This window comes from Podarcis cretensis (assembly GCF_951804945.1).
Source record: "Podarcis cretensis genome assembly, chromosome: 13".
Classification (NCBI taxonomy): domain Eukaryota; kingdom Metazoa; phylum Chordata; class Lepidosauria; order Squamata; family Lacertidae; genus Podarcis; species Podarcis cretensis.
Window position 1 is genome coordinate 34,842,906 of NC_137182.1, and position 25,243 is coordinate 34,868,148.

At 45.9% G+C, this 25,243-nt stretch overlaps 1 protein-coding gene across 3 annotated transcripts; it reads left to right on the forward strand.

Annotated features, from left to right (window-relative positions):
* The first annotated feature begins 1,458 nt into the window (after nucleotides 1–1,458).
* RNF112 (ring finger protein 112) lies at nucleotides 1,459–25,137 on the forward strand. Of its 3 annotated transcripts, XM_079951277.1 has the most exons (15): nucleotides 1,526–1,727; nucleotides 7,533–7,620; nucleotides 8,430–8,504; nucleotides 10,674–10,977; nucleotides 11,466–11,669; nucleotides 12,439–12,576; nucleotides 13,408–13,512; nucleotides 13,620–13,670; nucleotides 14,464–14,520; nucleotides 17,248–17,334; nucleotides 18,465–18,585; nucleotides 19,698–19,828; nucleotides 22,030–22,083; nucleotides 22,797–22,871; nucleotides 23,543–25,137. In XM_079951277.1, exons 3-15 carry the CDS (start codon nucleotides 8,482–8,484, stop codon nucleotides 24,083–24,085), a joined length of 1,893 nt encoding a protein of 630 aa, XP_079807403.1. In that variant the 5' UTR covers nucleotides 1,526–1,727; nucleotides 7,533–7,620; nucleotides 8,430–8,481; the 3' UTR covers nucleotides 24,086–25,137. The 3 variants fall into 3 exon arrangements, with proteins under 3 accessions (XP_079807404.1, XP_079807403.1, XP_079807402.1); XM_079951276.1 differs by lacking the exon at nucleotides 7,533–7,620; XM_079951278.1 differs by lacking the exons at nucleotides 7,533–7,620; nucleotides 8,430–8,504 and having other exon boundaries at nucleotides 1,459–1,727.
* Nucleotides 25,138–25,243: the final 106 nt, after the last annotated feature.

Here is a 25,243-nt window from a genome sequence, read left to right on the forward strand (position 1 = left end):
ATATATCTGTATCTATCAATGTACCCAGACTGCAGATGTTGTGTGTGGCTGCCATAGGTTCAGAAGCACTCAGGAAACGAAACTGTAACTATTTCAACAAACTCCAGGTTAATAATAAGAGTGTTAAGTAAACATTTGCTTGGATACAGCCCTGTATTCTTACTGAGACACAGAGGTGATTATTCTTTAAAAAACCAAATCTCACTATTCAAAGAAAGCTAAGTTCCAGAGATATTCATCTGTCATGCATGTACAAGAAAGGAAAAAATGGTTCACTAAATTTCTGGTGGCAGGTAAGCAGGGATTCCAACCTGAGGAAAATATTGGGGGGGGGCAGGTAAACCCCACCCCACAAGACGTGGCACAAGCACACCATTTTAATGGCAATGCCCATCAACTGGGGTGGGTGAAGAAGGCTCCAAATTTTTATGGGAGGGGGGCGAAGAGACCTCTGGCCCTAGTAATTGGCTCCTATGCACCTGCCACACTCGATTTTTATCATAGGGTGGCTCAGTTTAACAACGATCTCCACCTTTGCGGAGAGGGCAGAGATGACATGCAAAGCAGTTTTAAAACAAACCAGGAAGGACGGTGGAGTGAGAGCGAAACTGGGAAAGTTGACTTGTGTCAACAGGAGTTAGAATCATAGAGTTGGAAGAGACTACAAGGGCCATCGAGTCCAACCCCCTGCCAAGCAGGAAACACCATCAGAGCACTCCTGACATATGGTTGTCAAGCCTCTGCTTAAAGACCTCCAAAGAAGGAGACTCCACCACACTCCTTGGCAGCAAATTCCACTGTCGAACAGCTCTTACTGTCAGGAAGTTCTTCCTAATGTTTAGGTGGAATCTTCTTTCTTGTAGTTTGGAACCATTGCTCCGTGTCCGCTTCTCTGGAGCAGCAGAAAACAACATTTCTCCCTCCTCTATGTGACATCCTTTTATATATTTGAACATGGCTATCATATCACCCCTTAACCTCCTCTTCTCCAGGCTAAACATGCCCAGCTCCCTTAGCCATTCCTCATAAGGCATCGTTTCCAGGCCTTTGACCATTTTGGTTGCCCTCCTCTGGACACGTTCCAGTTTGTCCGTGTCCTTCTTGAACTGTGGTGCCCAGAACTGGACACAGTACTCCAGGTGAGGTCTGACCAGAGCAGAATACAGTGGCACTATTACTTCCCTTGATCTAGATGCTATACTCCTATTGATTTAGCCCAGAATTGCATTGGCTTTTTTAGCTGCCGCGTCACACTGTTGGCTCATGTCAAGTTTGTGATCAACCAAGACTCCTAGATCCTTTTCACATGTACTGCTCTCAAGCCAGGTGTCACCCATCTTGTATTGTGTGCGCGGGCATGAGGGGAGAGGGGGCTAGAATCAGACAGGATTGATTCATCCGTCCCCACCCCGCCAAAGCCCTGCCTTAGAATATTAAAACAACTTGACTCACTTTTTCTTGTCCATTTCCTTTATCTTCCCTTTATCCTTTCTTCTCGCTGCCCCGCCCCTCTGTCTCTCTCCTCCAAGTCTCTCCCCCCACACACCGAAAAAGGCACAGTCCGGAGTCACCTTCTATTGGCCAATCGCTCCTGCCTTCTCAGAAGCATCGCCAGAATGGGGAAGTAGCTGTGCGTTCTTCGGGCAACAACGATGTTTTTACTTTCACTTCTTACGCCTTCGCCCGCAGGCATTGTCGAGGGGTCTGCGGAGCGTGATCGGGAGCAGGTAGGAGCGTGCACCCGCAGATGAATCTCCTGTGTGAGGGGCTTTTCTCTCCCCCCCCCCCTTTTCCTGCCTCCTCTGCCATGCAGGAGGCTGATCCTTGTGCCATGCATTGTCATGCTCAGCTGACGGAGAGAGAGCCTCCCGTCCCTTCTTCCTCGTTCCTCGTGGGCTTCTTTCTTCTCTTGCTTGTGTTTTAAAGATAGATTTAGCCTCCTCGTCTTTCTGCCTTCGTTGCTTGGGAAACTTCGCGTCCTGAAGATCTGGTGGGATTTCAGCTCCACCTTTGACAGCTGCAGGTTTTGTTTTGTTTTCCTCCCCTTGGATGCTTTACGAGTACATTTTGATACGAAGCAGGAGAGAGGACGGCTTGGGGACAGGATTGGGCATAAAAACATCGAAGTGAATGTTTAGGGATCATTTCGGTGTTACTGCAATGTTAAGAAAGCTTCGTGCTGCACTGTTCTCTTTGCCTTACCGTCTAGTCCAGGGTTAGACAACTTGGTGCCTACAATTCGAATAATTCCTGACCAGTAATGTATACTGGCTGGGGCAGATGGGGGTTGTAGTTTAAAATATCTGGAGGGCATGTCAGACATTGGCCATCCTTGCCCTATTAAGTGTGCTTATAACATTGATGCCTGAGTCTCCAATTCCTTGGTTCAATTTGCCTGTTAATGTGTCACTTCTAAAAGTTGCTAAGTTAAGGGGTAAAAAGAGGAAGAGAGCCATTTTCTCACCAAACATACCTTTATAGCCATTCTAATCAGAAATACCTTTACAACAGGGGTTCCAACTTGAATAAAATATTGTGGGGGCCCAGGTAAGCCCCGTTCCACATAACTGATCACATGGCACAGTGCACGCACGCACGCACACGCGCACGCACACACACACACACACACACACACACACACACACACACTATTTGAATGGGAATGCCCACCAACTTTGTGAGGGTCCGGCCCCCTCAAAGATTTTATTGTGGGGGCTGAAGTCCCCAGAGCTCCTAGGTGTTGGCTCCTATACTTTGTACCCATTATAGTCAATGAAGGGCTAGCAGAAATGATAAATGGCAACCTTCCCTCCTCCCTTAAAATTCTAGTTGTTTTATGTTTTTACTGTAAACTGCCTCGGCAATACTTGTATCAATGTTGGTATGGAAATCCAGTGAATAAATGAAGGGTATTATCTCAAGGAAAGGCAGGGCTCACCTTCAAGCACACATTTCTAGCTCTAGTCCTGTACAAAATGTATTCTATCAGCCTTTTTGCATAGGAAGGTCAGTATATGGTGTCCGATGCATGTCTTCTGTGTGTCAGTGATCATAGTAGTATCTGTAGAGTTGGAAGGTACCTCAAGGATTATTTAGTCCAACCCTCTGCAAAATCAGGAATCCTGTTCACATCTATCCCTGGGTGGGCTTGAACCACCAACCTTCTGGTTAAGAGCCAGACACACTGACTCATTGAGGCACGTTGTAAATGCTCACAGACACTGTGGGTTGGATACAAAGAAAGTTCAAGCTACTCTGTAGTCCTGTTGAAATCAGTGGCCATGGCTTGACTTTATATTCCATTGGGACAAAAGTGTAGCTAACAACCTCTGGATCCAGCCTGATGTTCTTGCTTTGGATGCTGTGAGGTTAGGTGCTGGCAGTGAAGGTAACAGTTCTGGGCTTAACACTTTAGGTGTCCCTGATTCAAATTAAGCTGAAGACTGGGAGGAAGTAGGTGTAGATCCTCTTTTCAAAATTAGAGCTCCTCAGACACATATAGCCTCGCACTAGCACATTGTTCCATATGCAAAAGATACTTGGCTAGTCGGTGGAAGAAGATTGGAAAAAAATTAAAGTATATCTTCAAAAATATTGTAAAATTAAGGACTGTTAGAAAGATATTGGAAAAAGAAAATTAGGTGGTTTTGGTAGAAATGATATAAAGGATTAAGTAAAAATGAGTTGATGAAATTGACGAAAGAGAGGACGTTAAATTATAATATATTAAATTAAATTACTTAAATGAAAATAAGGTTGGAAGGATTTGCTGAAATAACGATTTGAACTAGAATACAAAATTGGGAGGTGTGAGGAGGTCAAGGAAATAAGTAAAGGAAGAAAGTTATGTAAAGATTTAATCTGCTCTTTTTCTTTTTTAAGTGAATGTTGTTGTTTTTTTCTGTTGCTGTTGTATTCTTCTTTTTTTGTATTTTGTATTGTTCTTTTTTCTTTTTGTAACTTTTAAACTCCGAATAAATATTATTTATATAAAAAAAAAAGATACTTGGCTAGTTCAGTCTCCAGCAGGACTGGAAAAAATTCCCTGCCATAGACCTTGGAGAGCTGATGCTGGTTTATATCAATATGAGCTAGATGTATCCATGGTCTAACTTGGTATAATGAAGCTTCCTTGTTTGTTTATATCCTTAAGGGATGAAAATCCGGTTCTTGCTCAGTTATTCCCTTTTCATCACTAAAGAGAATATCTCCATCCCCAAGTAGAGGTTGGTTCCTCCCTCCCTTTCTCCATGAAGACAACATCCTCCTCCCTGAGTAGAGGTCCATCCCTCCCTTCCTCCTTTCCCAGATAATGTCTGCTATTTATACCTCCTATACTAACAGAGAGAATAACTCAGCAACAATGCCCAATAACTTAAAGGCTGCCAACACCCTTTATTGTTGCTACTGAGGTTTAATGACCAGAGCCACTGTAGTGTAGTGGTGTCTGACTAAGACTGTAATTTCAAACCCAGTCACCTGGGGATAACTTGATGGTACAATTCACAGGTTGGATCAGATTGTAAGATACTGAGCTGTATTGCAGGGAGCCAAAATCCCTCAGTCACGAACTTGCTAGTTGGTTTTAGGCATGTCACTCTCTTTCATCCTTGACCCCTGGTTCTCCTACAATATAATAGTGCAATTATTTGGAGCATACTTTTGGTAGTATGGAGAGTGCTGAGGACCTTCTGTGTAGATTTTGCACCTCTAAACAGAAAGAGGGAGAGAAACTGTGCGTATGTGCAGTGAATGGGTAAAATTATACGGTGACTGGCCTGAAAGGACAAATTATTATTATAATAATGTATTTATTTATTTATACCCTGCCATTTCACCTTACAGGACTCAAGGCGACTTACCAGGAGTGCCAGCTTGGCCCTGTGGCCGTGGGTGCCATGCAGTGTGCATGGCCCTGGCACTGAAATTTGTGGGTGCCCGGCCCCTTCATGGGGGATTTTGTGGGTGCTCAGGCACACAGGGCCCCAGGGAGCTGGCACCTATGTGGCTTACAGATAAAAACTATAATCACTTTAAACTCAGGAAAAACAATCATTACAATGAAGATGATAATAATAATAATAATAATAATAATAATAATAATAGAATTAATTGTATATACAGATATAAAATCTATTTAAAACATTCAAATAATTACAATAAAAAACAGCACAGTACCAGCCCTTTCCATAAAAGCTGTCAATTCCCAAAAGCCTGTGGGAACAAAATGGTATTCACATGTCAGCAGCAGGACAACAAGGAGCGAGCCAGCCTAGCTTGTCCAGGAAGGGAGATCCAAAATCTGGGAGAAGTCACCAAGAAGGCCTCTTCCCATGTCCCCACCAAGTGTGCCAGAGATAGTGGCAGGACTAAGAAAAAGACTTCCCTTGAAAATCTCTGAACCCAGGCAGGTTCATATAAGAGAATATGGTATTTCAGATAGCTTGGATCTAAGCCTTGTACAGCATTATAGGTAATAACCAGCACTTTGAGCTGTGCTTAGAAGCAGACCGCCTTAGCAAGGGAGTCATATGCTCCATATATTGAGCCCCAGTCAACAAACTGGCTGCAGCTCTTTGAGCCAGTTGAAATTTCTGAGCATTTTTGAAAGGCAGCCCCACACAGAAAGGGTTATAGTAATACAAACAGGATGTAACTAAGGCGTATGCTGCTGTGACCAAATCAGACATCTGAAGGAATGGGTACCTCAAGGAACCCTCAAGGAGAAGGTTGCACAAGTCTTGAAGGCCTGCATGCTGTACTGTTAGTAAATATCCGCAAGAGAGAGAGAGCAATTAGGTAATCTGCCAACGTTCTTCCACCCAATGAAGGAAACCACAATAATTTTAAGGAAATTAAAGGGCAAGATCACTGAGTTAATGTATGTGCAGTGAATTCTCTAACGTTCAATAAATGTGCCTTTGGTCATTTTTGCACAGGGTTGGAATTTAATTATAAAGTGCCACTTTTGATGGTGCAAACTGATTGCAGGGGCTCCCATGCATGTGTGGAGCTCTCATATTTGAAATGGCTTCCTGGCTCAGTTGGTTAGAGCGTGGTGCTGATAATGCCAAGGTTGCTGTTTGACAGTTGCATATTCATGCATCGCAGGGGGTTGCACTAGATGATCCTCAGGGTCCATTCCAACTCTATAATTCTAGGACAGTCCTCCATGTGCAGGTTTTTGTACAGGGAAGCTGCTCTCTCCACTGGAAGAAAAGGTCACATAACCTGATGCATAAGTGCCTCTGAGCACATGCAGATCTTTACATCCAGGGGCAAAGAGTTTTCTGCATCCTTTGGAGAAGATGCCCGGTATCTTATTTCAGAAGTTGGCAAACTGAGCAGAAGAAATATTGTGAATTTAAACCATCACCAAGGAGGATTTCCTCTGCCCCTATCTCTTGCCCACTCATACCTGGTTCTCTCAGACATTCATGCAAGCCCAGTTTTGCACCAGGCAGCATTTAAACCAAGAGAACAAAACAAAGAAGTGCCTAACTTATCTTTGCCATCTGTTTCCTCGCCTCTGACACAGTTTCTCCTCATCTCTTTTTAATGCAGAGGCTTGCATGACTGCTCCATTAATTCAAGGGCATTTTCAGGTCTTTCCCTATATCTAGGTGGGTCTCTGCAACCTGGTGCCCTCCAAACAATCTACCCCAATGCTGGTGCTAATGGGAATTGTACTGCAAAACAAAATATTTGCTATTGTTCAGTGCTTATGCCTGTGCCACCATTTGGCCATACAGGCAGGGTTGGTCAAATAAAAGGCACGAGGGCCACATGCAGCCCTTAAGATCCTCAATCTATGACCTTTAAAACTGTGTTGTTGTTTGTTGTTGTTGCTACAGTAGTACAGTCATACTTTGGTTCTCGAACACCTTGGTACTCATACGTTTTGGCTCCCGAACACCTCAAACCCAGAAGTGTTCCAGCCAGGGGTGGAGGAAGAGGGGTGAGGTGGGGGTGGAGGTCTGCCCGGGGTGTCACCACTGAGGGGTGTGACAAAATGCCAGGCGGCAGTCAGCATGGGTCCTGTAGCGCACCCGAGCCATGCATCTCTCCTGGGAGTGACACAGTGGCTTGGGTGCCCGCAGGCTCCGCTCGGCCCCAAACAGTCCAGCTGTAGGGCAGCTGAGTGGGAGGAGGCAGGCAGACTCCTTGGAGGCCCCATGGAGCTTTCTGCCCAGGCTCACCCTGCCCTGTGGGTGGCTGCCCCCACCCCTGGGCACAGGGCACATGCGCCGCCCCAGGTGCCCGATTGGCTTTCTCCTCTGCTGGTTCCAGTTTGCAAATGTTTTTTGGAAGCAAAAAAAAAAAAAAAACAACAAAAAAACCCCGCCAGCCTGTTGTGAGCAACACCCTTGCATTTTCTGTACAGCAGAGGAACTTCCTGAAACGGTTTTGGCCCACTGGTAGATTATTCAGTCTGGGAGAGCAGCACACACACAAACATTATCATCAGCTTCAGCCTCCGCCATCCTCCATTTCATTTTATTCAGTTTCTTTCTTTCGTGACATTTAAAAAGAAAAAAGAAAATTCTTCCTTTGAGGAGTTCAAGGCAACAGCTGTAGTTCTCCCACTTGCCCATTTTACCCTCACAGCATCTTTGTAAGGTAGGGGCGATTTGAACTTCGCTCTCCCTGGCCCCATCCTTTAAGTTGCACCCGTATAAATGCCTCCTGTATCCCCAAACACAGAAGTGACTCCATTGGATCCTATGTAAGTCCATCGTTTTTAGCTGATGGTTCACACTTTCATACTCGCCACATGATGACTTACAGGTGTAAGATGATTATAATGATGGCAGGCCAGACATGGCAAGTAAATGGGAAAAAATATACGTGGTACCTGCAGCAAAATATTGCAACATGGAGTGCTTTTGTTCAGAATTCTAGTGACTCCAGTCCATTTTCTCTTCCTCTAAATAGTCTGCATGCCATGGCTACTTAGCATTGGGCTGTTTGTGGGGGTTCATCCTCCCCTTTAAGTCCCCCCCCCCCTATTTTTTATACATTGGCAAACCTTTGGGTTTCCCCAAGTCTCTTACTCCATTTCTTTTTCATGTGGGTGGTACCCCTCCCCCCATGTTAAAAGTGTGACATTTACTGTAACAGTTTCGTGGTGAGTATCTGCACCTTTTTTCTTAAAAAACAAAAGCACAGGGAAAAGAAGTATGTACACCACTTTGAATTCCTTGGAAGAAAAGTGGGATAGAAATGTAATAAATGAATAATGAAATAAATATTTATTCCATCCCAAATAATGTGAAAGAGGGGGATCTCCATGTGTTTTAGTGTTTTCCTATGCACCCTTACCACCTCCTCCTGCTGCTGCTACTTTGTTTCTCTGTTCCTTACATTACACCAGAGGATACTGAGGAAAGGAGGCACTGGCTAACAGTAACATTATCTTTTTGTTCTAGGAGCAGGGAAGGTTATACTGTGGGAGGCTGCCAGCATCATCCTATCCCCAGGATGGGAAACACAAATACTAAACCGTGAGTTGGCTCTTGTTTAGCTATTCTTCTCACCCACCCACCAACCCTACCAGGAAAGAAGAAAAAGAAGAAGAGTTTGGACTTGATATCCCACCTTTTACTCTCCTTAAGGAGTCTCAAAGCGGCTAACATTCTCCTTTCCCTTCCTCCCCCACAACAAACACTCTGTGAGGTGAGTGAGGCTGAGAGACTTCAGAGAAGTGTGACTGGCCCAAGGTCACCCAGCAGCTGCATGTGGAGGAGCGGGGAAGCGAACCCGGTTCACCAGATTACGAGACTACCGCTCTTAACCACTACACCACACTGGCTCTACCAGGAAAGAAAAAGAAATGCATGTCTTAAGAAATGATGTCTGAAAGTATCAGCACAGTATCTAGATTTGATTCAACATTCCCCCCCCCCCCCCATGATTATTACTGCCACTGTAGTATAGAAATTAAGAGTGTCAGACTGGGACTGGGGAAACCCAGAGTCAAATCCCTAATCATCCTTGTCCTTTGATGGATGGGCAGCAGACCAATCACTTTCTCTCAGCCTAGGGCAGTGGTGGCGAACCTATGGCATGGGTACCAGAGTGGGCATGAAGAGGCGCCTCTGTTGGCACGTGCCATCATTCCAGCAGTGCGTTGTTTGGGGTTTTCAAATTGGGCAGCTGCTTCCCCCCATGCCTCCTCATGAGTAAACCACTCCCTCCCCACCGGCAGCAGCTTACCTCCACAAAGCAGCTATATTCCTGCCTCCCTCCCCACCCCCAGCGATTGGTGGAATTTTTTGCAGCCAGCAGGCTGTAGTTACTGCGATTGGTGACTTTCTCAAGGGTTTTTGTTGATTGGTTGCTGCCTGTGATCCTTGAGACTATGTGTTGTTTCTGCTCCGCGTGCCATAGGAAGCATTTATAATGTGTGTGAGTGTTTTTCTCCCCCCAAAAAACAACTGTGTTCCAAGCCCCCCCAAAAAAGCTCAACAACTCAGGGCAGCCCCCCAGCTCATTTTATTATGGTATGTTAATTATTATCCCATATTAAATTGCTGTGTTGGCACTTTGCGATAAATTAGTAGGTTTTGGGTTGCAGTTTGGGCACTCAATCTCCAAAAGGTTTGCTACCACTGGCCTAGGGTATGGTACAGAGTTGTTGAGAGGCTAGAAGTAGGTTGAGTTGGGAACCATATTTGACACCTTGACTTCATTGGAATCAATGGTGAGTTCTAAGTGTAATAATACTATGATGGGCACATCGCTGCTAAGATGTCTTTAGTTCAAGGGACAATACTTTCCTAAGGAGATAAACACTCTGGAGTCTCCTTCTCCTTCCTCTTCTTCTTCTTCTTCTTCTTCTTCTTCTTCTTCTTCTTCTTCTTCTTCTTCTTCTTCTTCTTTTGCAGAGGGGAGCATTCTCATGTGTCACTGTAGGACTCAAGTCTCCTGAAGTTCATTTTTATACCCGATGTCCACCTTGGTGTGTGCATAAGGAGTTAACTCCAGGAAGCTTTTTCTATGAGTCATCGTCCTCAGACTGCCTGCCCTGCCCAGAGGCAATCTAAGAACAGGTCTGGGGTTTATAGCTCCTTGTCTAAGCAATAAGCCTTAACTGGTGTTTCTCTTTCACTCTGTCACAAGAAACTCATAGGCTTCAAAATCTGTAGGGCTACTAGGTAGAGAAATGCTGACAGATTTACTCACCTACCCCATTACTCTTCCCCATATCAGCCTGCATAAACAGAATTCAAGATCCTCCAATGTCTTGAGAGAAGACATCTCTAGGCTGAAAATCAGGTAGTAATCCCCCTTCCCAATCCTGAGGAAACTTATGGGCCTCAAGATCAGCAGGGTTGCCAGGTGGAAATGAGCAGGTGGATTTGCTCATGTACCCCATCTCTCTTTTCCACAGCAGCTGGCAAAAACAGAATTCAGTGTCCTTCAGAGTCTAAGCAGAAGCCTGATATTCATTGGGAGCACATTGCAAACGGCTTCTTCAACTTTGTTCTTCCAAGAAAGAGCATTCAGCAAGGGGAGGTCACATCCCAGACAATTAATTGAGTGAAATTCGTAAACATGATTACAGTTGGGTTTTAACCAAGGCCTTGTTTGTGGACACAGCAGAATGAGGTACTGTCAGAAACCAGAGTTTCACTGTTCAGCTTTGTATTTTATCTGTTTGCTTTTTGCAGGCTGAGCTCACTGGCAAGCCCCACAAAGACGTCTGCAGGAGGCATGATCCAGGACCTGAAAGAGGACATAACTTGCTCCATCTGCCTCGAACCCTTTGAAGACCCTGTATCCATTGATTGTGGGCACAATTTCTGCAGGGTCTGCCTCTCTGCCCACTGGAGTGGAACCTCGCGCTATGGGTACCGCTGCCCCGAATGCCGCCATCCCTGCAGCCGGGAGCGGATGATCCTGGACACTCGGCTGCGGAGCCTGGTAGAAAAAATTGGACAGTTGCCTGTAAAGGAGGTGGTTGAGGAGGAACTGGTAAGACCCAATCTGGGGAGGCTTAAAGTGGCTTATATAAGTAACCATCTTATACTGTTTCCACTAGGACACTTGATGCAACATGAAGGAATCACAGCATCAGTGCAAGTGCTGGCTGGGGAATCATATTTCACATTTTCCTAGCTCCTCCTCTGACAATGAGTTTTCCCAATAGAAAATGAATGCTATGAATGCTCACCTCCAAATAGCAATATGCCTTAAAACACCTTAAAATTCTAGCCTGCTGTAGTGAGATTTATTGGTCAAGAAAAGAAGAGCTGTATATACAACAGTGGCCAACAGTCGTCATCTGCTAGCAAGATTTTGGTGCACAGACGCTCAGTTGCCAGCCTGATGTAAAACTGATCACGATTATAAATTGATCTGCTGTGCTTTCTTCTGTGTTGACGTCTCTAAGATCCATGGGGTTGCCAGACTGTGGAGCATCTTCAGATCTGGGTGACCTATCCATCTCCCTTCTCTTTCAGGAGATACTGGAGCCAGGAAAGCCAGTGCAGCTGGTGGGCTTGGATGATGATGGAGATCTCTGCCTGGATGAGGAAGCCTTGAGCCACTGCTTGGAGCAGGGGCAGGTGAAGGATGCCCCTGTCTGCCTGGTCTCCATTCTTGGGGAGCAACGGCGAGGAAAATCCTTCCTGCTGAACTTTCTCCTACGGCGGCTTCAGAACCTGGTGAGAACAAATGCATGGGAACTTCTCTGTGTGTGTGTTGTTAGGGTGGGTCAATAGGTGATGCTTGCAGAATTTCCATTTGAAAAGGGTCTGGCTTGGATGAATGTCCTTCACGGATCATGTTGCCCCATCTCATCTAGGTAATCAACTGTACAAGACGGGCTTTTGTGCAATGGATTTTGTGCAAGTGCAAGTCAGAGCTGAAATATTATTTATTTTATTTTGTTTATATCCTGACATTTTAAATGAGGGCAGTGTGCATGTGGTCAGCCATCCAGACCCAGACCTGCTTAGCTTTAGCAAAGTGGTGACCACATGCACCTTCAAATTATACCCTGGGACACATTTGGGGTAAGAGAAGAAGTTAAGCAGCTGTGTGGACATCTAAGGATATCAGAGGTATAAGAAGATGGGCCCTGCTGGATCAGGGCAAAGTTTCATGTAGTCCATCCTGTTTTCACAGTAGCCACCTAGATACTTATGGGAAGCCTTCAAATAGAACCTGAGTACAACAGTCCTCTCCCCGCTTGCAGTTCTCTACAATTGGTATTTAGAGATATACATTGTATGCAGGGCAGATGCTCCAGGTGGATGGGAAGGGCAACCAGAGACACTCTTGCTCCCTTCACCCTTATGGGCTCTGAATCAGAGAGTGGTATTGTCCTATCTAGCTCAATACCACATAGCTTGCCTTTCCATCCCCTGTCTTCATGATCATTCTGTGGGTTTAACAAGATCACCATCCTCTGCCTTTCTTCCTTGTTGACAGGAGGCTGAGGACGGATCATGGATGGGTCAGGAAGATGAAGCACTGACGGGTTTTGAATGGCGACCAGGACCTAACACCACCACCAAGGGTGTGTGGATATGGAGTCGGCCATTTTGGGTCCAGAGTGAACATGAAAAGGTAAGAACAGCACAGCACAGGCTGTGAAGGTAACTAGGGAAAGAACAAGAGGAAGAAAGCTTCTCTCCCTCAATGGAAATGGGACCTTCTGGTCATCCCAGCCCCCTGGAGATGTCCTCATGAAATACTTCCATTCCACATAATCTCTGCCCCACACTCCTCGCATCCTAACTCAGCCTTCCCCATCCTGCTGTTCTTTAGATGTTGTGGACTACAGTTCCCATAAGCCTCAGACAGTACTGGAGTTGTGGTCCAAAGTACTAAAATGCCCAGGCAAATGGGAAGGTCTTCTCCTTGCACTGTAAAGCTTATAATGTTAGTACTGGAACTGCAGCCTTAGGGATTGAAGTTGGAGTGTCACCACAGAAAAGGCTCTCTCCTTGCAGAATTACAACCACCCTGTGACGTCTGTTAGGCTAAGAGACAGTGACTTTTTGTGGTTATCTGGTGAGCTTTGTGGCTGAGTGAACTCTGGCCTTCCAGATCCTAGTTTGATATTCTAACCATTATACTACACTACACATCCTCTAAGTTCTGTGGTGGGCATTTAGATCAGGGCCTCTTTGGAAGATCTCATGACATTGCCAGGCTGGTACGAGAAGAAGACCAAATGGGGAATTTGGATCCCAAGACATTTAGTATGTTCAAGACACATACCACCCACTTGGGCTCAGCAATGGACAGGGAGCCAACATGGCTTACCATCCACAACAGACACATGCCACCTATAAGCTATAAGTAGGTACTTTGGAGCCCACTGGCCGGACTAATTCCTTTTCTCTCAGGAAACTTCTCCTATGAGAGTCCGTTAATATCTTACTGTCCTTTTAGGTTGCCATGTTCTTGGTGGACACAGAGGGGTCGATGGATGTGGAAAGAAACGTTGAAGATGGTGTCAAGCTCTCAGCTTTCTCCATGCTGCTCAGCTCCTATCAGGTGGGTTCCTACCAGATCCCTCCTTTCCAGGTGTGCATTCTCTTCTTCCTTCCTGCTGCAAAAGTAAGTTCCGAGCATCTTCTGACACCCCTGTTGTTTCTTCCTAGATACTCAATTTGGCCACCATGATGAAGGACCCAGATTTGGAATACCTGGAGGTGAGTAGGATTGTAAAAGGGGAAAGGGGGGGGTTGGGCATTTTTCAGGGGAAGAATGAGGAAAATAGTTGGCTGGAACAAAAATATCTGGTTCTCTCCATGTGGGCTAGAAAGGTGGGTGGGCAAGATCCAGAATTCATGAGTTCCCCCAAGTTTCAGGGAAGCAGAAGGCTGGATATATAGAACTGGAAGGGACAAAGTTTCTTTTTGTCTAACAGTCATCGTTAGACAAAAGGCAGGTTTCTGCCCAGCAGAACAATCCATGCAGCCAAAACTGCCTCACACTGCAAGCAGAGAATCCGTGCACTGCCAGAAAATGCTGGAAAAGCAGATGCCAAGAGATGGCTTGAGCAAGCCATGCTGCACACTGCAGTGAAAGGCAATAAATCCCTAGGGCACCTTTCCCTGACCTGTAGTCCTCCAGATGTTGTAGACTGAGTTTTTGGACCAGGATTGCTGTGGACTGAGTTTGAATGCATGCAACTAATCATGAACCAGTCAAGACTTCCTCAGCTTTGCCTACCTCCAAGGGATATTATGAGCATATAATTAAATGACTCCAACTCTGTTGTGGGGGTGGGGAGAGGTAAGGATACAAATGGTGACCTACATAACTAATACCACAATATAATAAATACCATAGCCATAAATTTATCCTGTGGGGTTTTGGCTCCTCGCTTCTGAAGCCCATGGCCTCTTGAGAGGGGAATAGATCTTGTGGGCTGGGCTAAAGGGCTACGTAAACCAGATTTCTTCATTTCCTGGGTGTGTCTCCCACTTCCTCTGCCCACAGATGTTCATGTATGTAGCTGAGACAGTAGGAGGCTCCTGCAGATTAAAGCCCTTTCAGGTAATGCGCACCGGCTGTTCCACTTCCTTCTCTTTGTTCCATTCTCTTTTCCTTCTCCTACGATTGCCATGATGTTCATGTTCTCCGCCTCGCCAATCTGTCAAAGAGCTCCTTTGTTCCTGGGCTCGCATCGCCTCAGCCACCTCTCCCAGCCTCGTGTTCCTCTGCCTGGCACCCACATCTCTTTTTCTCTCATTTGCAAGCGCCCAATAATTTGCTCTTCCCACTGTTTTTGTTGCTGCTTTTTAAAACACCCCTTTTCCTTTTCTTTTCAATCATAAGGAGAGTGTCACAAACCCAAAATAACACCTCTATATGGAATGAAAAAAGGCAAAAACGATATATAAGTGGGCAGACATTGATTTGTCCACCCAATTCATATGTAAATCAGCTCTGGGCAATTCTGCCTATCCCAAGGTTGGGAATTTCATTCATCCAAAGGGCCATGCTTCTTTCTAGGTGACTTTCCAGGTGTCACATGCCAATGGTGAGTAGGGCCAGAAGCACACATGAGAAAACCAAGGGACGTGCCTTTTACCTTTGTACTGTAGGCATGTTTCTGCAGACACTTGCATTCCGCTGTCCGTCCTTCATCTAGGCAAGCAAGAGACGTTATCAGAATGCAAGGAGGGCTCAAAGGAGGGAGTATGGCTTGGGGAGAATCCCTTCATTTAAGTATGTGCTGTGTGAAGGCATGCCTCCTTTTCTTTGCCCTGAATCTTCCCAAGTTCGGCTTTATTCAGCTTGCAAACAGAACCTGAGCACAATGGCATTCTCCCACTTGTTTTTCTCCAGCAAATTGGTATTGCCTCTGATACCTGAGCAGTAGCAATGGTAGAGATTGGTAACTTTATCCTGACCAGGTTGATGGTCATCACTGCATCTTCCATAGTTAAAACAATGCTCCATGTGAGGAAAGATTCTCCATTGTTTGTTCTGAATTTCACACCGTTCATGGATGACCCTGTGTATTATGAGACAGGAAAAAGAGCATGTCCCTCTCTGTATTACTCAACACCAGGCATTGTTTTCTATGCCTCTGTCATGTTCCCGGTTATTCACATTTTTCCTAAGGTAAAAACACACAAATGCAACTGTTAATAATTATACTGATATTATTATTAGCCGCTCATCTGACTGAGTTAACCTGCACTTCCATGGAAAGCGGTGAGTCCAAAAGAACCAGTGGCTATGCATTGTCATACGTGTGGAGGAAAAACTTACCGTATTTTTCACCCCATAGGACGCACTTTCCCCCCTCCAAAAATGAAGGGGAAATGTGTGTGTGTCCTATGGGGCGAATGCAGGCTTTCACTGAAGCCTGGAGAGCGAGAGGCATCGGTGCGCACCAACCCCTCTTGCTCTCCAGGCTTCAGGAAGCTATCCACAAGCCTTGTGCGCCCGGTGGGAGGTCCCGCGGGCTCACAAGGTTTGCGGGCAGCAGCCTGCAGCCCGAAGCACGGGGAGCCCTCCGGAGGGCTCCCCGTGCTTTGGGCGGGTGTCCGCAAGCCTTGCTTGTGGGTGTCCGCAAGGCTTGGGGCGGCAGCCGAGGCTGGGGAGGGGAATATATTTTTTTATTCATTCCCCCCCCCCCCAGAAAAACGAGGTGCGTCCTATGGGCCGGTGCACCCTATAGGACGAAAAATATGGTAAACACAATGCAGTTTCCAAAAATAGACCAGAGGCAATTGTACTTCATCCAGCAGAGCTTTACTAGTGCTGAAGGCAAATGAGCATAAATGGTTACAAATCCAGTACAGTGGTAGCTTGGGTTATATACGCTTCAGGTTACAGACTCTGCCAACCCAGAAATATTACCTTGGGTTAAGAATTTTGCTTCAAGATGAGAACAGAAATCGTGCTCCGGTGGCACGGCAGCAGCAGGAGGCCCCATTAGCTAAAGTGGTGCTTCAGGTTAAGAACATTTTCAGGTTAAGAACGGACCTCCTGAACGAATTAAGTACTTAACCCCAGGTACCACTGTACATTAAGGATTGGCACAGTCCATAAAAATCCAGTTGCAGCACTTAAAAAAACTTATAAACTTAAAACAAGACTAAACTTTAACACTAATCATACTATGTACACACCAGAGGGATAGAAAGAGAAAGTAGAACCCAGGCTCTTTCTGGCCTATATTTATAGTCAGCATGACCTTAATTGGAAGAGATAAGAGAACCAGTTCAAACCAGCTGTACTCAGCTTCCAGAAGGTATAACCAAAACAATCATGACCCTTCTGTTTGCTTCTCTCACACAGAGAAATTTCTAGTAGCTTCTAGAATCCTCTTGTATTAACCAGAATAGGAAAGATCTCTACACATCAGATCAATACTTTCTGCACTAAGAAATGCAAACTGGTCCTTTAGTGGCAGTTACTCAATGCAGGTCCAGGGAGATCCCACACCTGCCCTGTCCCGCCAGAAACGTCTGTCTTGTTGGGATTCAACCTCAGTTTGTTAACCACCATCTACCTTCCAACTGCTTCCAGACACTCACACAGGACATTCACTGCTTTCACTGGTTCCGATTTAAATGATATATTGTTTGCATCATTTGGGTTGCACTTTTCTGCAGTTTTCAGCCTTACATTATCATTTTTCAGACTCAGTGCCCTAGCTGGACACAGTAGTCAAAGTGTGGTCATTGAAAGGATTTGTGTAAGAGGAATAGGAGCATATTGTAGCTGTAGGAAAAGCAGTTCACATGCTTCGTCTCTCTGTTGCAGCATCTTGATGTCCTGGTGCGTGACTGGTTCTTCCCACCTCAATTTGGATTCCAGGAGGGACAGAATTACCTCCAAAGTACCATACAGGTAAATGTGACAGTGGAAGGATTGGATGGAGAGTCTTTCTCCAGTTTCTCCATTCCAACTATGTGAGTAAGGTGGTTACCAGGGAGAGGGCCTTTTTGTTGGCGGCACCCCATTTTATAGAATGCCTTCCGAAGAAAGACTTGCCTGGTACCCAATCTGTGGCCTTTTAAGGTTGAATAGAAGGCCATTTTGTTTATCCAGACCCATTGATTCAGTGATGGGGAATGAGATCCAACTGGTGGGGTGGGTCCTTATCTCATCTACCTTCATGGGCAGCTTGAACTGGTGGGTAGGGTCACTCATCTGTCATCACAGTGATGCAGATAACTCATTTTTGTCCACATACTTTGAAGGGCACAGCTTTGTACTTTTCAGGTGCTGTTGATAGGAGATGCCCTTTGGGCTCAGTCACATCTTTACCTACCCCACACCTGGCATCAAATATGATGACAGGTGTAGGGTAAGTGGGCATGGCTTGGCTGAAATGGCCTGGTGGGTGTAACTGGGCCACTGCTTTGATTGCAATAGGCATATTTAAATTCTTGTGCCAAGTACTTTCCCCCTTCCTGATTTTCTGTTCTAATTGCTTTTAGCTTCTGGACTTATGTAGGATTCTGGATTTTTATTCCAATGGCTGTTTGTATTAGTTATCATTTGCTTTGTTGGCTCTATTATTTTTACTGTTGAAGTTATGGCTTGTTGAATGGGTTAGAAAACCATGCAGAGATAAAAGTGAGGTTACAGGGAACCAGGCAGAGGGCCTTCTCAGTGGTGGCGCCCACCCTGTGGAATGCCCTCCCATCAGATGTCAAGGAAATAAAAAACTATCTGACTTTTAGAAGACATCTGAAGGCAGCCTTGCTTAGGGAAGTTTTTAATGTTTGATTTTTCATTCTGTTTTTAATCTTTTGGGAGCTGCCCAGAGTAGCTGGGGAAACCCAGCCGGATGTGTGAGGTATAAATAATAATATGAATATGAATATGAATACGAATATGAATATGAATATATCAATCCAACCCAACTAGCTGCTTTGGAAGAGTGCTTGTGAAGTCCCATTCACAACAAGCCTGGCTCCGGGTGGTTGTTTTTGGATGGCTACATCTAATTCTCTCTCATTCTTTCTCCTCAGAAACTGGATCCCAAAAGGCACCCACGGGCCCTGGAGGCCCTCAGGAGCACCAGCACCCGCTGCTACCTGATGCCCTTCCCTGGCAAGAGGCTGGCGATGGGAACTGAGGGCACACTTGCAGGTAAGAATCTCTTCTCTTTCCATCATTCCCACAAGTAGCTCCAAATCCAACTCTTGCTCCTCTAATCTGCATTAGCTCTGTGCAGCATGTGAGCTGTTCACTCATTCATCCACTAAGTGGAGCTTTGGTTCCATAATAAACTCCTTTGTTAATCCATAGTGGCGTTTTCTCCTTGCTAGCCAAAGACTTTAAAGAGGAGAAAACTGCTTAATTCTGCTATCTGGCGGCTGGAATTACTGGTTCCCTTTGATGTCGTCATTGTTTCTTTAGTCTGCCCATAGAAAGCAGTACAGCATGTACTACTTAACCCCAAAGCAATAGAAAAGCATTTCTCCACTTCTATCATGTAAAAAAAAGAAGAAGTGACGTTTCTTTCATTATTTACCAACCCTTCACTTCAAGGCCCCAGGGTGGGTCGCAAGAATTAACACAAAATGTTAAAAACAGTTTAAAACAACTTGCAATAACTTGGGTCCTTTAATCCTTCCAGTTTCTCAGGCTTTGGCATCACTTATGTCAAACCTAAATGTGATGCAAACAAATGTTATCTGTCACTTTGATCTACCATTTCTTCTCACTTTCTCCCACCCATGTCTAACTGGGCAGCAGCAGCCTGGATCAGGCTGCAGGAGGGTGGAAGCTACAGCTTCTCATTGCCTTGCCCCAGACCAAGGTAGCTGAACATGTGACATGTTATCAATGCTGACCACTGACCATCCTGACTGGGGTTGATGGGAGCTGGAGTTCAAAAACATCTGGCAGACCCCATGTTCCCCATTCCTGGTATTGAACACAAACCTTTAACCGGAAGGTTGTTGGTTCGAGCCCACCCATGGATGGCAGTGCAGAACGTTGGACTAGATGACCCTCAGGGTCCCTTCCAACTCTACAATTCTGTGGTTCTAAGTTACTGCTCCAAATGCTCTGTTCACTTGCTTTTAGGTTTCTCACTCCTTATATTCAGTGGCATGGTCAAATGTAAAATTGGGGAGGGCTACTGAACCTTCAGCATCATTCTTTGTGGCCACCAGGGGGAGCAGCTGTTCTGAGAGCGTAATTTGTTACAGTTCCTTTGCCTGAATTGCCTGCTTTGTTTTTGTTTCCCCTTCCAGACATGGATAAGGATTTTAGGGATTGCCTGAAGGCTTATGGGAACGACATAGCCAGAACAGCTGTAACGCATGTAAAGAGTGACCAGGAGGGAAGAGCCCTTACAGGGGCACAACTTGCAGCCAAAGTGAAGGTAAGAGATGCAGAATCAAGTCTCTAATCTGGACAGAACATGGAGAATTCCACCTGTTGGATTTCTGCCCATCACACTGCTCTGATAGGCACAGAAGATGTGCTATGTGCAAAGAGATGGCTTAGGGTAGGCTTATATAAAAGAGTAGAGGCTTTTGGTTCCGCTCTGCCTTAATGGAGGAAGACCCCATGACAGCAGGAGATTGTTGGCAAAGGGAAAACAAGGACGATTGAGGGTAATTATCCTTGCAAATCCTCCCCCCCCCCAGGGATTGGGGGGATGGGGGTAGTTCGTCTTGGTACCTGGCTCTTACTCCGGCATGGAATGTGGGGTGCAAGGAGACGCTGAGTGCAAAAGCACTTTGCCTGCTGAAAACCCCCCTACACTGCCATTAAGAAGTAGAGGCTCTCCTGTTAATTAGAGTTTAATTGCACTAAAGTATAGGCATGTGCTAAAAGAGATTGACCAATAAAAACATTGCCCTAACATGTACATATGACAGAAGTTTGATCCGTTGGCCCTCTTGTTGTCGGACTCCAAGATCCATCAGCCCCAGCCAATGTGGCCAGTGGTCAGAGATGGTGGGAGCTGTAGTCCATAAGCATTGGTGGCAGGGCAGGTGTTCTTCATCCCTGTGTTGCTTTTCAGCAGGTGAAGTTTTTCACAGCCCAGAGCTAAACATTATTGCATGCTAATAATGGACACCGTGTGACTGTTAAATGCACAGCTGTAGGGGCTGACTTAAAAGCTGGCCAGTCAAAGTCTAGTTTTTTCTCTGAAATGTAACTGTTGCAACACAGGGTTGAAGTAAGATTCAGTTTTTGTGTGATACTGTTTTGACTATGTGAAGAAAGGATGCTAGTATGTATGTGTGTAGATGGGTGTACTCTTGGAAAAAGAGATACCCACTGGTTCTAATCTAAAAATAATTTAGACCTGGCTGATATCCAATGGGTGGATATAACTCAGTGGTAGAACATCTGCCTTGAATGCAGGAGGTCCCAGATTCAGTTCTTGGCATCTCCAGGTAAGGCTGGAAGAGACTCCTGCCTGAAGCCCTGGAGAAGTGCTGCCAGTCAGTGTAGACAGTACTGAGCCTGATGGACCAAGGCTCTGACTTTACTACATCATGTATTAATTAGGAGCATCCATAGCTCAGTGTTAGAGCAACACCTTTGCATACAGAAGGTTTGATCTCTAGGTAGGAAAGGTTCCTGCCTAAAATCCTGGAGAACCACTGCTGGCCAGCATAGAGTACAGACAGTACAGTGGTACCTCGGGTTACAGATGCTTCAGGTTACAGATGCTTCAGGTTACAGACTCCGCTAACCCAGAAATAGTACCTCGGGTTAAGAACTTTGCTTCAGGAGGAGAACAGAAATCACACGGTGGCGCGGCGGCGGCAGCTGGAGGCCCCATTAGCTAAAGTGGTACCTCAGGTTAAGAACAGTTTCAGGTTAAGAACGGACCCCCAGAACAAATTAAGTTCTTAACCCAAGGTACCACTGTACTGAGCTAGATGGACCCAATGGCCTGACTCAGTATAAAGCTGCCACTCACTTCACTTGCTAAGCTGTACTTCAGGTCTAGTGTAGCCAGTTCTGCTTTTGCTAACTAGGAGAAAGTTCGAGATATGAGACCTCTCTGTCAGGCACACCGCTGCAACTCAGTAGTGCCGTTGACTCCCTTCAGCATGTCCAAGTGTTAGTGTGGGTGTGGCTTGTCCTAGCACACAGGCTGAGCTGCAACTCCACAGCAGTGGAACTTAGGCCATGCTGCCAAAGTCAAGATTTGTTTTTTGTTTTTCTCTTTTCTTTCCCTTTTTGGGATTTGCCAGTTGCCCTGGCTTGAACTCCATTTCTCTTGTGTTTGTCACTGGTTCTGCTTCTTACGTTTGTTTGTTCTAAATCTCATTGCAGTCTTGATATTTTTATTATCCTAGTTGTATTAATTAACTGTTAAGGTCTCTTTAACTGTGAGGTTGCCTTATTAGGGCCCAAAGTCAAAACATCATTTGTAAAAAAGCAAATGAATGTACATGCTCCCAGTGTGGGAAAACAAATGTGATGTATGTGTGGACTGTGAATGTATTTAACTGCAGCACTGTGGCTTCTGACAGTATGTGACAGTCTTTTGGTATGGGGAGACAGTTGTGAACCCCATCCTCAGATGCCACTCCTCTTCTTCTCTTTCCTTTTCAGAATTTCTCCTCTCGGATGAAGAAGTATAAGTTTGGCTTCTCTTCAGTCACTCAGGTATCAAACTTCACTCTCATCATCTGATGTTCATGATCAGCCCTGCTTCTGTTGCCTTGACCAGGCCCCCATATTGCTTGTCGTTTGGCTTACCTGTTTGATCTATTTAAGCAGAAGCTGCATTTTTGGACACTGCATCTATCACCCAGGGTATATCTCAATGGCAAATAATACAATAACCTTGCTGAAGCTAAGCAGCTCTGGATTTGGTTAGTGCTTGGATAGCAGACCACTGGTGTCCATCACTTGATAAATGAAATAAAAACCTTCTCAAGATGGGACTGAGAAGTCAGTGAGTGTGTGTGTGTGTGGGGGGGGTGACAGCTTCTGTTGCTATGTTATCAATAGGGAAGGGCTGCAACTCAGTGGTAGACTATTCATTATGCATGCAGAAAGTTCAGGGTTCAATCCCTGGCAGCTCCAGGTAAGGCTGGGGGAGACTACTGCCTGAAACCCTGGGGAGCCACTTCCAGTCAGTGAGTACAACATTGAGCCACTTGGACCAATGGTTTGGCTTGGTATAAGGCAGTTTCCTCTATTCCTGCCCATCACCACAAGGAAGATGTCATACGCAAACTGAAGAAGATGGCTGGCACAAGCAGGATTGGTACATGAATGAACACTTACCTTCCTTTGCCTCTTCTGGCAATGGGGTTTGCGGGGACTCAACTGAAAAATGAGAATCTTCCATTTTTTCCTTCTACCCTCCCCAGATGGCTATCACCTTACACAATCTGGACATCCAGGAAAAACTGCGGCAGGAGTTTGCAGATTTCATCAGAGACCAGGTATGAGCAGAACCAAATCAACAGGTGCGGCTGTTGGTTAAGACAAATGTTGGCAAAGAAGATTTTGAGGAATTTCTGAGGGTTGGATTTGGCAGAAGGAAATAAATGTGCCGTGCAGGTTGGACCACTGTTGGTTGCACTTTAGGGATAACAGGTGGTGTCGTCTGCAGGATCCATTTGCGAGAACTGTCTGGAAACATTTAATTTTTTAGATGATTTGGATATGATGTGAAACTCCAGGAGTGACTTTACTTTTGTACAGTAGGCTAGTTTCTGCACACACTCACACATCTCTATCTATATGATATCCAGGCAAGCACCAGGCATTGCCAGAATCCATGGACACATTACAGCAAGGCAAAACAACAAACTCGCAAGAGGGGTTTGAAGTAGGAGTGGTGAGGCCTGTGACTAGCAAAGAGGGGACCTAGCTATGCTTGGGGAAAGTCCCCAAGGGCCAGATAGAAAGGCCTGGAGAGTTACATTTAGCCCCCAGGCCTAAGGTTCCCTATGCGTGCCATATGGTCCTCTGGGAGAAAGGGCAGGAGAAATACAATTGTATTACTATGAAGTGGGATTGTCTTGGGTCATGAACTGGCATCTCCTTTCTGTTTCCCTTCCCTCCTACCCAGTTCTGTAACCCTGACACATCTTTTCCTTCTTTCACTCAGGACGAGCTCTGTCGTCCCATGATTGCTGGCCTGCAAGTGACTCCCAAGTCCATGACGCGGCGCCTTCTGAGCAAGCAGTGCGAATTAATGCGGCAGTGTGAGGAGTCTCTGCAGGGTGATGAGCCGGGCCGGACAGCGTCCCTCTTGTCGCTGGAGGAGCACCTGAAGCATGAAGCTCAAGTTTTTAAGGAGCGCTACCACCGTCGCTACAAGTCCCATGCCCTCAAAGCTGGGATGGCAATTGGCGTGGGTGCTGTGGGGTTAGCTGGTGGAGCCATTGGGGCTGGCGTGGCGGCTGCTGTGTTGGCCGCAGAAGCCATTGTGCTGAGCACTGGCACTGCCGCTACGTTTGCCATTGGGACCATGGCTGGCGCAGGCACCTTTGCGGTCATTGGCGGTGGGGTGGGGGCTGGCGTGGGGAGCAGCATCGGGGAGAGGAAGACCCAGGAGGCCAAGAATGTGAGTGAAGATGACCCTGAAGGTGAAGAGGAGACTAGCCTCTCAGACGAAAGATGCCTCATTGGGTCACGGAACTCACCTTAGGGTTGACAAAGAGGCAGTTCTATGACCTACAGCTTCCCTGCAAACAAGTGGCAGATCACTGTAGCCTGCACACCTCTCCTTTTCTCATTCAGGCATATCTCCAAGGGTGTGGATGGTGGCGGGGGAATGGATCTTACATACCGTCCTGTAAAACACATTAAGAATTGTTCTCCCTCTCCCTCTCGTGGCTGGTTAAGGGATAGCAAAATAGCATGCCCTTAGTGTTCATCAACATGGAGAGGTGACACACTAGTGATGACTTGAGGCCTAGCAATGCGGCCTTCTGATGCTAGGGTGATTGCATTCTCTCTAGTGGTAGGTAAGGGAGCAGTGCTTCCTTCTGTGTCCATTTCCAGCTTCCTTCAGTGCCCAGGACAGGTAGTGCAGAACAGGAGGCCTCTGGAGTATCATGGACCCTTCCTATTTTCTCCTTGGCCTATCTGTAGCACCAGCAACACAAGCTAGAGAGCAGCCTAGTGGCATTTTAGAAGGGCATCCTGGGAGAAACATTACTGTCACCTCTTTAAAGAGGTACCTATTGAAAAGTGAGCCCTCACTTTAGCCTCTAGTGTGAAGTCAGGGAATGGAAAGAAGTTATTTTCTTCTTCATGTAGTTAAGCTGCACCCTCTCCCTGCAATTTATTTCAGGAGGTCAAAACCTTTCAGCTGTTACCATGTTCATGGGGGGGTTAATCAGTTTCAGCACCCTGCTGATTCAGTCTCTCAGGTATGCAGGGTCAGATGAGTGAGGAATGCAGTTCCCGATTCTATTGAACAGCAAAGGCTGCTGGGAAATTTGCACTGGTTCATGGGAATAAAGCCTCTCTCATTATCCTCAGGGAAACCTTTCCACTGATTCTCCATAGTGTATTCTGAAGTGCCCAGAAACTTGACATGACGCAACACGTTTTAGGAAAGGTAATTCATTGTCAGAAATACTCTATATTCCCAGCATTATATCCAAGTGCCTTGGCTTTGGGGGCTGCTTATTACTTGCCCCTGCCCACCCAGCCTCTCTTGGCTCTTGTTTCAGGTAATACATTTATTTATTTCACCAGGCTTGGCTCTCTGTGTGTGTGTGGTTTTTCCGCCCCCTTCTTGCTCAGACTGCAGCTCAGGATCCAAACCTGTGTCGTAGGTCTTTCCACCACTGTTTCC